General features: G+C 40.3%; 1 protein-coding gene across 3 annotated transcripts in view; it reads left to right on the forward strand.

The window, feature by feature from the left end:
* Positions 1–15298, forward strand: part of Hs6st2 (heparan sulfate 6-O-sulfotransferase 2) — a 271409-nt gene that overhangs the window by 232881 nt on the left and 23230 nt on the right. For 2 of the 3 annotated variants that reach the window (XM_051178804.1, XM_051178805.1), the window contains one exon: positions 1735–1821. The exons of the other annotated variant lie outside the window; for it this stretch is intronic. In XM_051178804.1, coding sequence (XP_051034761.1) covers positions 1735–1821 — 87 coding nt within the window. The remainder of the gene's footprint in view (positions 1–1734; positions 1822–15298) is intronic. 3 annotated transcript variants of the gene reach the window in all.

Raw genomic sequence — 15298 nt, forward strand, 5'->3', positions numbered from 1 at the left:
TCACTATTTCAAGTTCCAGCACTTAACTGCAGAGTCAAGCACCGTGCAGCAGCATCAGAGCCACCTGCATAGTCCCCACTTTACATGACTGCTTTGGGCCCTTGTGGCCACTACATCTAAACTGCTGGAGCTTTTACTGACATCCGCTCCTCCTGATTTGTGTTTGTCTGTGCCTATACATCTTCATTACCTTGGAAATCACAAGGAAGCCCTCATTATTATTTTTTGTTCCAATCACACCCTGGTGTCCATTTGAAACTAGTGACTTAGTATAGAATGTCATTTATGACCCCCTCCCAGCCTTGACATAAATGCTACTGCACAGAGACACATATTTGCAATGGACTTGAAAGATTCAAAAGAATTTAGAAGGGTCTTAGACACTATCTCTACCCATAAAAGGTTCTGGATTCATGAGATGGCCCTGCAGATAAAAAGCACTTTCTGAGTAAACCCAACCACCTCAGTTTGATCCTGGAACCTTTGGTGGAATGAGGAACAGCTAACTTCCTATTCACACCCCCCCTCTCATACACACACAACAATAATAATAATAATATATTTTAAGTTAAAAAGGAAGGTCCTGGGCTGATGAGGTTGTTTCGAACACTTGCTGCCATGCCTAATGACACAAGTGTACCCCTTGGGTCTCGTATACTGGAAGGAGAGAAATAACTCCTGCAAGTTGCCCTGTGACCTCTATGTACATGTGCATATACACTTGAGTACACACACACGGTAAGTAAATAAATGTAAAAACAGAGAAGGTCCTATTATATTCGCTGAACAAGATAGGCATGTTCTACCTTCACTATTTATGAGGTTATGCTGACGTAGATTTTAGTTACAGAAAAAAAATTCTGATGAAATTGGGATAAGTAATTTCACAACCAAGTGGAGAGAAAGGCTTTGAATTGGTTTCCATGGAAATCTGAAGATGAAGTAAAGTATTAATTTCAAGGCAAAGCAGCTGAATTGAAGATAATGGTAAAATAGCTTGATAAAGGAAATAGAATAAAGTAATCAAGGAGACTCCAATCAATTATTCCTCTTTGTTTACCTTGAGGTGATTAATTTGCCTTCGTTTATTAACCTGATGAGATTAAGCAGACCTTCCTTGTGATTTATTTAGTAATTGTTTCCAAGGTTTGACATAAGCTGTGGAGTTATTGAAGGTGGAAATTTAAATTCAATTACTCATGAAGCAAGTGGTGCTTCTCTTGAAAGAATATCTGAATGCATGGCCTTCCCATGAAACATTATGAGGGAAAATTATTAATTCATCTGATAGTATCTCCCAAAGACATTTTGAAGTCACTTGGTTCCATACCCCTCACTGAAAGTCAGCAGCTTCAGAACTGAACTTGTGACAGTGGCTGGAAAACTAAGGCATTTGGGGTTTGTTTGTTTGCTTGCTTGTTTGTTTTAGAGGAGAGGAAATGCTACTCACTTTTGACTATGTAATTTATACATTTTATCTCACTAAAGCCTTCCCAGGGTCTTGGGCTATGGTGCTACTATTAATGGAATGTAACAGGTCAAACTTTGCTCTTAAGGACAGGTTTTATTTGACCTTGACTAATAGTTCTCACTGTCCTTGACACTGAAGGAAATCACTGGATAAATATTTGCTGGGGGGAGGACAGGAGAGAGAGAGGTCTTGAAATTGTTAAATGAAATGACTAATTGCTTTTTCTCTCTGTGTTCTTTGTATATATTTTTCGGTGGGTATAGTAAGGATAGATGGGGTTCTTCAAACTACAACTCAGGTGCCAACTCTCCATCATCTACAAAGACCCGGAGCACATCTAAGAGTGGGAAGTAAGTGAAAAGTGCTGTTGTGCATCTTACATAGTTACCACAAAGCCATGTGTCCTCATTTTCTCATTCATTCATAGCCATTCAATAAAGATGTTGGGGATGCTTTTTGTGTGTCTGACAGTGGGAATTAAAAGAACAATATCTATACAGTGATACTCGTATAAGAAGGGAAGGAGAAGAAAAGGCAGGAGATTATTTTGCAAGGGTAAGGCCATTTGTCTGGAAAGGCAATGCAAGCTTTAGTCTAAGATGTTCAGAACCTAAATGAACAACACTGGTTAATTACTTTATGGTTTATTCAATGCATGGAAATCTGTGTCTTGAGATATATTGTTAAATTAGAAGGTTCTGGGAAGTCATTTCATAAATTTCCTGATTCAAATCCATTTATGTTTGAGTTGTATCACAAGATATGTTTATTTTCACAATAACTAGATGCACAGTGTTCTACATCTTTTTTATAATGCCAGAACTGGGATTGGGTACTTGTAGTAGATTAATGTTTTTAAGATGGTTCCAGAAGACAGCTTTGGCTAATCTCTCCTTTTGGATTTAGCAGAGCATGACATTCTGAAGTGGCATGTCCCCATGGTGATGACTTAACCTTCTGTTACACAGTTCCCTCTCCAATAGGTGCAGCCCTTTTATGAGCAACTCAGCCTTTCTTTTTTATTTATTTCATTAAATTTTGTATGCATTGGTGGGTGCTTTGATGACGTGTATGTCAATATGAGGGTGTCGGGTCTCCTGGAACTGGAGTTACAGACAGTTGTGAGCTGCCATGTGAGTGCTGAGAATTGACATCCGTTCCTCTGGAAGAGTGGCCAGTGCTCTGAACTGCTGAGCCATCTCTCCAGCCCCTCAGCTTTTCTTATAAACTCTCTTTCCCAAGGATATGGGTTTTCAGGATGCCCTGAATCTAGAAAACGAAAGATGCCTCCATCACACTAGAAGCTCCAATTGAGCAATAAGATATGTCACTATAAGAGCAAGGCTTTGCAATGGAAGGTGGATTTATAATGGTCATGTATTTTACGTATTCAGCACTAGATACTAAATGCTATATATACTAAATGAATATAATCTGCTATTCGATTCCCATTGTGAAAGATCTATTGGCTGCCGCTTTCCCCTTCTTTTCCACCTCCTAATACCATTTCATTGTTGCATATAAAGTTGATCATTGCCTATCTGTGAAAATATGAAAAGTAGTAGTAAAGATATGAGGCTAACTCTCTGAACAGTTAGAATTCATTTCAGGTTTTTATTACCAAGCAACACACAGTCAAAATGCTGTATCAGTTATGAAGGAATGGAATCGATGGACACAATTCCAAATAGCTGAAGGGTTCCTAATTAGTCCCACTCCATTGTTGCTGTACATTCTCAGTTCACAATGATGTACTGGAAAGAAGCTTTAACTCCAGACTTGAAGAAATGACAGACCCTATCTGGGCACAGACTCAATCTGGCCACCATTATTTATACCTGTCACACTGATGATTGCAGAGTACTATTCCCATTCATTAGACCCTGATATATAACATGGATATTTGTGATTTATTGATGTACTACGAAAGGAGCATTGCTTTGTATCTTTGGACTTTTCAGATACCCGATCTTTTACTTATTAAGTGAGGACGCTCTGTGTATCACCCAAGGAGAAGTTGGTATAATGGAAGTTAGGCTGATGTAGAGAATGCATGCAGAATACTATATCCAGTTGATCACAATAGGAGGTCTGAATAAATGCATTACCAAGTAGATAGCCATGATCTTCTATCACAGCTTCTAAAAAAGCTTTTGCCATTTCTGAATTCTGAGCTAGATGTCTTTTGTTTGCCATACACAGTGACTTACAAATTAAAATAGTTCTTTTTTAACTTCTCATCATTTTGGTTCGTTATTAGTATTAAATTATAAAGTTTTCAGATGAATTTTTCACAGTTGTGTGGACCAGAGTCTTTTGTATCAATCTGTCATTGCATATTTTCTCTGCTTTGGGCTATCTTTGTTCTTAGGGACAGTGCCTTTGTTCCATGGCTGTGATAAGACACTTGGGAGCCTCCTTCACACCTTGTAGAATACTGTCAATCCATGCTTAGGCATTGTGCTCGGTAGTTCAGAGTACTGTACACTTCCTGCTAAGTTGTCCTTGCACTCCCTTGTTTCAGAGTGTGGGGATGTAGCAACAGCTAGCAATGGAAAATACCATTTTATAGAGTTTTCTGGCATTATTTTATCTAATGACAGTAAGATATGTAGCTACAGAGTAGCTCAAGCTTCTCCGTGCTATTTGTGAAGCAGATATAGGCTGATAGGCTGCAAGAGTGAAAGAGTGTTCTTCTCTAAAAGGAAATCAGCTCTTCTATTTTCTGAAGAAATACAAAATGCAAAAGTCAAGCTGTGCCAAGTTGTCTCATGGCAGAAATTATTAGTAACTTATATGCATTGCTTGTGTGCTTATGTGCCAGCATGTCTATGGTTCATATAGTACATTTTTCCTCATTAATCCTCGCCTACATAAAGTTCACAAAGTGGACACTATTATTAGTATTTCTACTTTACATGTGAAGAAATTGCAGCTCAGGAGATAATAATATGTCCTAATGAGATCTACAAATGATTGCTTTTTGCAAAGACCATCTTTGACTCAAGTTCTAGAAGTTATATATATATATATATATATATATATATATATATATATATATATAGAGAGAGAGAGAGAGAGAGAGAGAGAGAGAGAGATGGAGTAAGGGAGGGAGGGAGAGAATCTACTTTGTACCACTCGTCTATATCCTGAAGCCACATAGATGAAAATAAAAGGTCCAGTAACTATCCCCAAATAGCTCACAGTCTTGCTTGGTAAAGGCACGTGGGGATGGTGATATGCTGTTCAAGTGATGCAATTAAATAACCACAAGATGTGACAGGAGTCATCCCTGACCAGTGCAGTTATTGGGATGCAGAAGAAGTCAAGTCATGAGGGGATACTGGTGATATGACATCTGAACCCTTTAATGTTATCAATATTCATCTTTCAAGTAACAAGGCTAGGTCAAGGCCAAACAAAATGCAAGATGCAGGATTGGTGGGGTGAACCTGTGGGTGGAGCCTTTTCTCTGCAAACATAAGGACCAGAGTTCAAATTCCCTTTACCAGCACAGAGTAAGGTCTGCTTATTCTTATAACTCCAATATTAGGGGACAGAATCAAGTGGGTGCCAGGAGCTGGATAGCTAGCCAAACTAGGTGAAAGGTATATAGTCAGGTTTGTGTTCTGCTCAAGGAAGTGGCCTGAGAGCAATAAAGACATGGCACCCTCTGCTGGCCGTCATGTGTGTTTGCATGAGCATGCTTATCTGCACACACAAGCACATACCACTCACTCATTTGCCCGCCCTCCCCTCCCCCACAAAGAAAATGCATGTTGGAAAGGTGGGCCAGAGGAGCTGGAGTTGTGGAGTCAGTCAAAGCTAAAACTGCATGAGCAATTACTCCTTCTGACTTGCACCTATTTAGAGCCGGCTGAGGTCCAATGAAGCATGGTCAGCGAGGAGCTCAGGAAACCTCCAGCTTGGATGTTGTGTCAGTTCTGCTTGCTCTGTTGCATTGCCTGGCTCTGAAGCTGGGCAGCCAACCTTATGTTTCAGGGAAGAACAGATGGGGTGGGATGTGTCTGAGCAGCAGAGCCAGACCACCCTGGCAACGACTTTCAGCGAGGAGCAAGCAATTTCTTCAATGTTGACAGTGAGTCAGATTGACAAGACAGAGACAGAAATCAGTACAGAGCCATAGGATCTAGACCAAACAGTGTAAGTTTTACAGATGTTGTTGACCCATGACCAGGCAGGCCATACCACAGCACTGAGCCTCACGCAGGGCTCCTTTCTGGAATATAAACATTTCTCTGATGGACACAGCAGTCCCCAGTCAATCAGTTCACCACCCACTGAATCATGCTGAAACTCTCAAGGCTGAGAATGCTTAGTTGCCCCCAGGAGCTTTCAGGGTTCAATTTTGCTAACTTGTTCTGGTTTCTTGAGATAGGAGTCTTAGTATGTGACCTACTCTGGCATGCAACTCAGGAGTTTCTTACTCTCTGGGATTAGTGACATCTGTCACCATGTCCAGTTTTAAAAGTGCTCATTTTTGTAGCATAATATTTTCATTCTTTACCAAAGACCAGTTCTTTTGTTGGACAGATTGTAGATAAGGACACCACCACTAAAGAAAGGTAAACCACTTCTGAGTCACACATCTAGTTAATAGCAGACAAAAGCCTAGAATTCTGGTCTTCTAATGCTCTCCCCAAAGCCAATGGTCAACAGTGAATGGTGTTATTCTTCTGGAGAGCATCGCTTCAGCTCCTGGCCTCTTTTGCTCCAAATGTCCAACAGCGTGTGTTGCTCTCCATGCTGCACAGATTGGGGGTGAAGTGAAAATGGAGACTTTGGAAAAATTAGAATTATTCCACTTTATAAAAAATATGGCAGTGGTGGTGATGAAAGGAAAAAGCATTTTTCTCTGAAATACTATTCTTCTGTGTTTGGAGAGGTGCCATTTCTCAGGATTATTGCAGCACTGTCAATGATGCCATCATTAAAATGTATACACAACCACAGATTTTTTTTTTCCTCTCAGATCAAACAAGCAATGCTTGTAGTCATTTTTATGTAGTGATACAGATGTTCCTCAACTTGTATTAGGGTTATTTCCTGATAAGCCCATCATAAGATGAAAATATCATGGTAACGTACATGAACATGCTGGTGAGGTAACTCACTAAAGTGTTGACCATGGAGGCATGGTAACATATCTGACTTCAGTCCCCAGAACCCATGCAAGAAAGCTGAGCACAGTAGCACATGCCTGTAATCCCAACACTGGGAAGGCTTAGTGGATAGCCGGCTGGACCTGCTTGGTGAGATCCAGGCCAGCAAGAGACCACTGAACTCTACGTATTCATACTCACACGGGTGTGCATATGCATCCCTAGGAGGCTGAGAGAGACAGATTGTGAATTTGAGGTCAGCCTGGGCTACATAGCAGAACCATGTCTCTAAACAATATACTGTTGTGTACTGAATGTCAAATATGCCCTCTCATTTGTAAGATTTTTTTTTTCCTGGTTGGGCTCTTTTGTTTTTTTTTTTTTTTTTTTTTTTTTTTTTTTTTTTTTTTTTGGCCTTTGTGAGGAGCCCACTACCCAACTCCCAAATGACTCACTCACAGAGGCTTATTCTTAGACCTGAATGCTTGGCCTTAGTTTGGCTTGTTTCTTGTCAGCTTTTCTTAAATTATCCCATCTGCCTTTTGCCTCTGGGCTTTTATCTTTCTCATTTCTGTATAGCTTACTTTTACGCTGTAGCTGGCTGAGTGGCTGGTGTCCTCCTCTCCTTGTTCTCCTGTTGCTCATTGCTCCTCTCCTATTTATACCCTCTGCCTACCAGCCCCATCTATTCTTGCTTCTGCCTTTCTATTGGCTGTTCAGCTCTTTATTAGGACCATTAGGTGTTTTAGACAGGCAAAGTAACAGAGCTTCACAGTTAAAAACAAATGCAGCATAAACAAAAGTCACACACATGAAAATAACATCCCCTAACGCATTACTCTATTTGAACACTTGGACCCTAGCAATTAATGCTGTTCTGAAAGGCTGTGGAACTTTTTACATGTTGTGCCGGGTGCAGTCTTAGGACTGTAAGAATGGGGCTCAAGCTTTTGGATCATCTCTGCTTTCAAACAAAGCTCTCTGCTTCCTGATGTTATAAACAAACTATTCCACAAGCACCTGACACTGCTAACCAAGGCTCTCAGACATTATACCTTCTTTGTCTTTCTAGACTGTATGCCCTGAACTGTGAGCCAAAGTAAAGTTCTCCTACCTTAAATTGTATCTGTCAGATATTTTGGTATAATGATATAATGATAAGAGTGACTGATTGTGTTTCTGTGTATTAATACTATATATATATGATATATATAATATAATATACTAATACTATATACATGTGTATATATATTATATAAAGTGTGTACATATGTACTATATATAATCTATCCAGGGGTGCCCATTTAAATTATATTGTATTGCAGACGAAATGTTGCTACAAATCAGTCAGTCTCAGCATGAGATAGTTTTAACATATGGTGAGACTATGCAAAGTCATGGACCAATTCCAATTTTTAAATACGCTCTTTTTTCTTGGTCCAAGATCTTACTTTGTAGCCCAGGCTGACCTGGAGTTTGCTACGTAGACCAGGCTAGCCTTGATCTCACAGAGATCTTCCTTCTTCTGCATCCTTAGTGCTGGGATTAAAGGCATCCATCTCCATACCTAACTCAATTATTCTTGAATACCATGAATATTAAAAGGCACTGTAGATCAACTAAGCATTGTACCTGGTAACTGATACCATAAGTGGTGAGTTAAGTACTATAAGTAACAACTTAAAGGAATTAAGTTAAGGGAAGGAAAAAAGTTGTGCAATAAAATGACAAAACCCTGTTGTGGAATACTCCTTTACATTGTATGAAGAATGTCACTATGATTGGTTTAATAAAAAGCTAAACAGCCAATAGCTGGGCAGAAGGTATAGTGGAGATTTCTGGGGACAGAGAGCTCTGGGAAGAAGAAAGGTGGAGTCGCCAGGCAGAAGAAGCAGGATGGGCAGAACAGAGCCACATAAAAGAGTACAGATTAAAGTAACGTGGATCAATTTAAGTTACATGAGCTAGTTAGAAACAAGCCTAAGCTAAGACCATCCTTTCATAATTAATAAGTCTCAGTGTTGTTCTTTGTGAGCTGGGGGCCCAAAGAAAAATCATTCAACGAAGTCCAGCTTTGTTCATGTCACCAAGCTGCATGGGACTGACCCTAGTAGCAGATGCTACAGGATGACTGACTACAACCTGGATTTAATGGAAGTTTTGTAGCAAGCAGAGTTCTGTATCTATTCGGTGGTACTTGATGGGAACAGGATAGAGCATGGTTTTGGTTGGCAGGAGCTAAATAGCAGAGCTCTCCTGCTCACAATTCAGGGCATACAGTCTAGAAAGACAAAGAAGATATAATGTCTGAGAGCCTTGGTCAGCAGTGTCAGGTGCTTGTGGAATAGTTTGTTATAACATCAGGAAGCAGGGAGTTTTCACATGTGTGAAAGAAGTGGGGGCTTACTTGCTCTGCAGATACTCACTTGGGTATGCTTTCTGTTTGCTCTAGCTATGTATGTACATGGTCGTCACAGAAAGCATGACTGGCCTTTTCTCTCATTGACACATATGTGCTTGTTCTGAGCTAGTGAGCTGTGACTGCTTCTAATCTCTGAATTTTTTCTCTCTGTATTCTCTCACTTCAAATTGTGGTACATTATGTTAACATAATCAGGTATTCAATTTTTCATATGATTTTGTAGTTTTAACTGGCAATAATACCAATAGTGCCTTCACTTGGCTGTTAAACCAATACCACAAAGATGCAAAACCAAAGTATTAAAGTGATTGATTAATTTATTCCCCCTTATTACTTGTTTATAGGAAAAGGGGGAAACAGCTCCTAAGTAGACATGGCCAGAACAAGTTCATTTGCAGCTTGACTTTCTTCTCCTCCAATATTCCCCTGCCAGAATACTATGAAACTCTTGGTTAATATAAAAATTTCACATATACCCAAGAAAACACATTCATTAATAAATCAGGAAACTCAAATAAACCATTTTTAAAAAGATTTACAGTAGCCAGGGACAAATAAGCTAGACTTACCATACTTTCATACTTTTGATGTTTAACCTCAGGCTAAGCAGCTGCAGCACACGCCTGTTCAAATACTTCTTTAAATAAATTAATCAGGCAGCCTTGTGTATTCATGAAAAGATATCATCCCTGGAGTCAGATAGACCTGGATTTGAATGCTGGCTCTCCTGGTCCATAACTTTATATGTACCTCATTGGGCCATTGTGAGGATTAAACACCCTAATCCGAGTGGAGCTGTCAGAGTGCCTGGCACATGGCAAGTGTTCACTAAATGTCAACTAGTGATTATGTTTGTTTTGTTTGCCAGTGTTTTGCAGCTGGGGACAATATGAACTGGCCAATAGGATTCTGGCCAGTAGGCTTTTGATGAGCTCTGGTTGGCTCAGCTTATTTGTTTATCTACTTTGCCAGCACTTGAAATGGGGCAATAGGAACCTCACCACTTGCATATACAAATAATACAGTGTATACATATACAGATACAAATAATGAGTAGCATATTCAGGAAGAACATTGCTAGCAGATTCCCACACCCTTCCGTGAGATACAACATATGTACTAAATAGGAAGTGTCCCTCCCATCGAGTGCTTGCCAATACTGGTCTTGATGGTGCCTGTTGGTGGGAAAGTGGTTCTGCTGGTTGGGCCTTGGAAAGCAGGACCTCCATTTTTCTCTGCCAGCCACATAGAGTCAAGGAGGCAAGGTGCTGCTGCTCACTGTATATTGACTAAAATGGCAAATACTAAAACTCAATGGCTGCTTCAAAGGTTGGAGCACTACCCCATGAAGAATAAGTACTTCATCTCTCTGTGTATTACTACCTTCGCGTGTAAAACTGAAAACATTTCACAAATCACTTTTCTTATTGCTGTGACCAAACAGCAGACAGGAAGCAGCTCAGGGGGAAGAGATTCCATTTGAGCTTACAATTCAAAGGATACTGTTCATCATGTAAAGGAATGCACAGCTTGAGCATGAGGTAGCTGGATGCATTCAGTCACCAGTTAGGAAGCAGAATGGAGTGGGACTGAGCTCAAAAATCTTAAGGCTTGCCCTCAGTGACCTTCTTTCCCCAAAGACATTGACACCAGCTGGAGACTAGGTATTCAAAAACATGAACCTATGGGGACTATTTTATATTTTAATGCCATCCGATACTAGGAGCGCCTACTTACTGTAAATGGTTTTTGAAGTTTATACTGAGTGCATACACACAAGTGTTGAGTACCATTCTGCAGACTCAGAAAAGAATACACTCAACAATATTCTGTCTTTGCCATTTTGCCCATTATAGTGGAAGGATATGGTCATTAAACATTTACACATAGACGTGGTAGCCCATGCCTGTAATCCCAGCTCATAGGAGCCAGAGGTAGGGGAATTCTAAGTCCAAAGCTAGCTTTTGTTGCATAGTGAGACCCTGACTCACAAGAAGAGAAGAAAGAAATAAAGAAAGGAAGGAAGGAAGAAAGGAAGGAAGGAAGGAAGGAAGAAAGTCAAAAGTAAAGACAAAAATGAATATGTAATATTTCAAAAGGGAGAAAAAAGTAAGGGATGGGCATAAGGAATGGGCAGAGCAAGAATCTGTAGATTTAGATGAAGTGATTGTGGGAAAACTCACCAAAAGATAACATGTGAAAGGTGTGAATTATTTAAGGAATTAGTACATTGTTCTAGTTTCATTTCTGTCGCTGTGATAAAATATCCTGACATAAAGCAACTTAGAAGAGAAAAAGGTTTCCTTCTGTTTACAATTACAGATTACAGTCCATCATCTTGTGGATGTTAAGAGGGGAACCTCACGAAATGGCACACATCAAATACACCGTGAAGAGCAGAAGGAAATGGATGTGTGTGCCCACTTGCTTGCTCACAGCTAGATTTTTACACTCATGCAGTTCAGTACTGCCTGCCCCAGGGGATGGTGCTGCTCAAGCTGGGCTGGGTCTTTTCACATCAGTTAACTCAGTAATCCAATCCCCAACAGACATGTCCATAGGACAACCAAATGTAGATAACCCCTCACTGAGATTTTCTTCCTAGGTGACTCCTAGGCTGTACCAAGTTAACGATTAAAACTAACCTCCATGTACACATAAAAGGACTTGCAAAGGAATCTCATATATCATAAAGTACATCAATGCTTTGTTATGTGTAATTTATTGAGTGTTTTCTGTGGAAAGTTCTTCACATATTCTCCCAAGTTTGACCATTAGAACTATTAGCACATTGTCATGGACTGAAGTCCCAGATTGAATAAAAAGGGAAAAGCAGAAAAAGTGAGTTGAGCACCAGCATCCATCTCCCTACAGCTCAATTGCAGACATCCCTCATGCTCATGCCACCATATCTTTCCTTACACTGTTACTGTCTTCAAAACGCTGACTGAGTATGAGGGACATGAGGAGGCAAAGAGCTGAATTTGTCTAAGCCTGAAATTACTAAAAGCTATAAACACACATAAGTTTTCATAAAATTTTAAAGACATTTTGAATCTAATATCTTCTTTAATTTTACCAGCAATTCTATGAGGAAGACGATGAGAAAACTAAACGGACAGAAACAATGTATTTTACCCAAAGCCACACAACTAGTAAGTTTCAGAACCATAGTTTAAATCAGTATCCATCTGTAGGACACAGATACATGCTATTTTGAAACTGGAAGTCAAAAAAATGAATTTTAGGTATCTAAATGATCCACTTACATGCAGGTAGGAAATGTACAGAATTCATTTCCAACAAAAGTAGTAAAGACTGACAGATACACAAGGAGTAGGAGTTTTTAATAATAAGGGGTGGCATTTACTGGTTTCTTTCTTTGTACTACCCTTGTTCAAGGTTATTTAAATATGGGAATAGTTTTACTTAATCCTAGAAAGTACCACATGGCATTAATGCAAGGAGAACACCTCAAATGTTTCTATGGCAGTGGACCATACAAATTTCTGAAGGGACTTGGGAGTGAACAGCTAGGTGAAGAGTTGTTTATTTTATTTTATGTGTACCAATGTTTTGCCTGCACCTCGTGTTTGCCTGTGCCTTCAGAAGTCAGAAGAGCACATGTGATCCCCTGGGAAACTGGAGTTATAGATGCTTGTCAGCTGATTTTTGGTGCTGAGAACTGAACCTGGGTTCTCTGGAAGAGCTCCAAATGCTCGTAACTACTGAGCCATCTCTCAAGTCCCTAGACATGACTTTTAATGTGGCTGGATTGTTGAGCTTAGTCAGATCAGTGGTTCTCCAAGTTTTCAGTCTAAGAGGTTTCTTTTAGGCATCAGGACTTGAACTGAAGAATTAGGAATGTTTGCTTGCATCCATGTGCCTCTTTCTCATCATGCAGCAACAGCTTTAATGACATGTTTTCTACCAGCATTGGTATATACACCCAATTGTTCCTGTTTGTGCATGGGATCTTTTCAGGGGTGGCCACACTCTTTTGTGCCCTCACAACTGGTTAGGTTGTAAACTTTGTCAGAAAATGGACTGCTGCCACTGCATCCCCACATTATTCTCCATTCTTTCTGCAAAACATAGAGAATTGTTCTTATTACTTTTCCTGGCGTCACTAAGAGGGTGGAAAAGCCAACAGTGAAATGTCTCCCAAGCCAACCAAAAGCTACTAGTTATGTGTCCATTGTGTTAACTGATGATCAGAAGCAATGGGGGGAGGGGAGAACGCACATTTTCACATAAAGTGACAAACATAGACCCTTTGGCCTGAGATTATCTTGATCTCACTGGACCTGGTTTGTATTGGTTCTTTCCCCCCACCCAGATTGTCATATCCTTTCCTAGTCATAATATGCCTAGTGCTTCACCAAACACTCACTTTTCAAGTGTTTTCCTTAAGCAGACATGATCTGGAGAATAAAGTAGTTGACTTTACCCTTGAAAATACACATTTGAAGGCTATGAGTTTTGTCTCCTGATTATCTGTGGCTCTCTGTCCTCATTTGGTGCCAGAGAAGAAGCTGACTGTTTTGAAGGGCTCTTTGTGTTCTTTCCTGTGTTTTGGGTATGAATTTTACTGAAAAAAGATAATGTGTTGCAGGCTTCGTCCCAAGATGTAGAGTACATTTATTATGTATTCTAATGGCAAGTGTGTAACAAACATGCTTTTAGGAGTTGGGGCAACAGAGGCATGGCTTTTGGGGATAAATTGTATTTTCTCTCCCTTTCCCTCCATTCCTTTACCATGCCCTTCCTGGCTGAGGCGAGCAGCTTCCTCCAACCCATGCCATTCTCCCTTAGTGTCTGTGTCTTGCCAATCCACAAAAACTAAGCTACTCAAACACGACCTGACACCTCTTAAACTGTGTCCATGTGAAAACTTCTTTTTAATTTGTTTATATCAGGTGTGCTGTCATGGGAGAAAAACAGTTGAGTTATACATCTTGGTTGGTATAGTATGGGAGGCAGGGTTACATTTGTGGGCCTTGCATTTAATACTAGCTATGAGCAATAGCAATGAAAGAATGGGTTCTTCCTGCCCTCTGCTTGCTCCCCACAGACCCCTTGCTGTGTCTGCTAATCACCATCATCCAAAACCAAAGAACTAGATTCAATGATCCAGGGCACTGTATTTATCACATCCTTCCTTTGTGTGTACCAGTGTTTCCAGTCTGTGTTCTCTCTGGTCATTTGGTTCTGAGGCAGGAATGGAGAGTCTGCCGAAGGTGAGAGTGATGGACAAGCTGAATTAGTAAGTACTTGAAGCCCCAGGCTCCCACTCTGCCTCTCCCTCATCTATTTTGTGTATGGGGATCAAACTGGGTTTCCTTTGAAAAATCCACCTGTTGAGAGCTAGTTTCTAAGTACTGGTGCAGACCTAACCAGATAATGAATAGGCAAGGTGAAGGGTGTAAAGATTACAGCCTTGGCTGTTTTTGCCCCAGCTGTCCAGAGACAAGGGAAGCACCCCCCCTCCTCACTTCTGCATGCTCTTTTTAAAAAGACAAAACAGAAAGAGTCCCCCATCGCGTGGTCAGATTGTTCTGCTGGGATGAAAGGTACCTGATGGATAGGTGATGATACTCAAGATTACAGCCTACATGCAAACTGAACCTGAAATACTTAGAAGGAACAAAATGCCTTTGGTTTTGAGTAATGCTCCCCAACTGGCTGCTGTTCTCCAGACTAAATGAGCATGCACTGTTTCCACTCCATTTCCTTCCACTGGCCTCAGTGTGAGGGTGTAATGAAAACCTGCAGGGGAAGAAAAGAGCCTTGGCTTAGAGACAGGGCTCTTTCAGTTGCTAAAGCCATCCTGTCCCAGAAAATGGTCCAGCAGATGTTTAAAGGTCAAAGTCCAACATGAATGCCATTAGAAGGCCCGAGGTTCTTCTAACATTTATCTTTGCAGGTATTTTGCACAATTCTAAGCATTTTGCTTTGAATATTTAAAAGCTCTCTTCAGTGTTTTTACTGTATACATGTTCATTAACTAATTCAGCAGTATCCTTAACTACATACTCACATCAGAGAGTGATGCTCAGACCCAATTGGTCCCTCTATCCCAACCTCCTCTTTTGTCTCCCTTTCAAGAACTATTACCTGGGAAATTGTTGCTGAGAGTGCTCTAAAAAATACTTTCTTGATATGTAGTTGGGGGTTGGAGAGAGAAGGAGACAGGCAGCAGCAGACAGAGGAAGAAAGGTAGAGTCTAAGAACTTGGCATATGTCTTAAAAGTAGGCTAGATATAGTTTGGGATAGGAAAA

The sequence above is a fragment of the Phodopus roborovskii genome, unplaced genomic scaffold (genome assembly GCF_943737965.1).
Source record: "Phodopus roborovskii unplaced genomic scaffold, PHOROB, whole genome shotgun sequence".
NCBI lineage: Eukaryota > Metazoa > Chordata > Mammalia > Rodentia > Cricetidae > Phodopus > Phodopus roborovskii.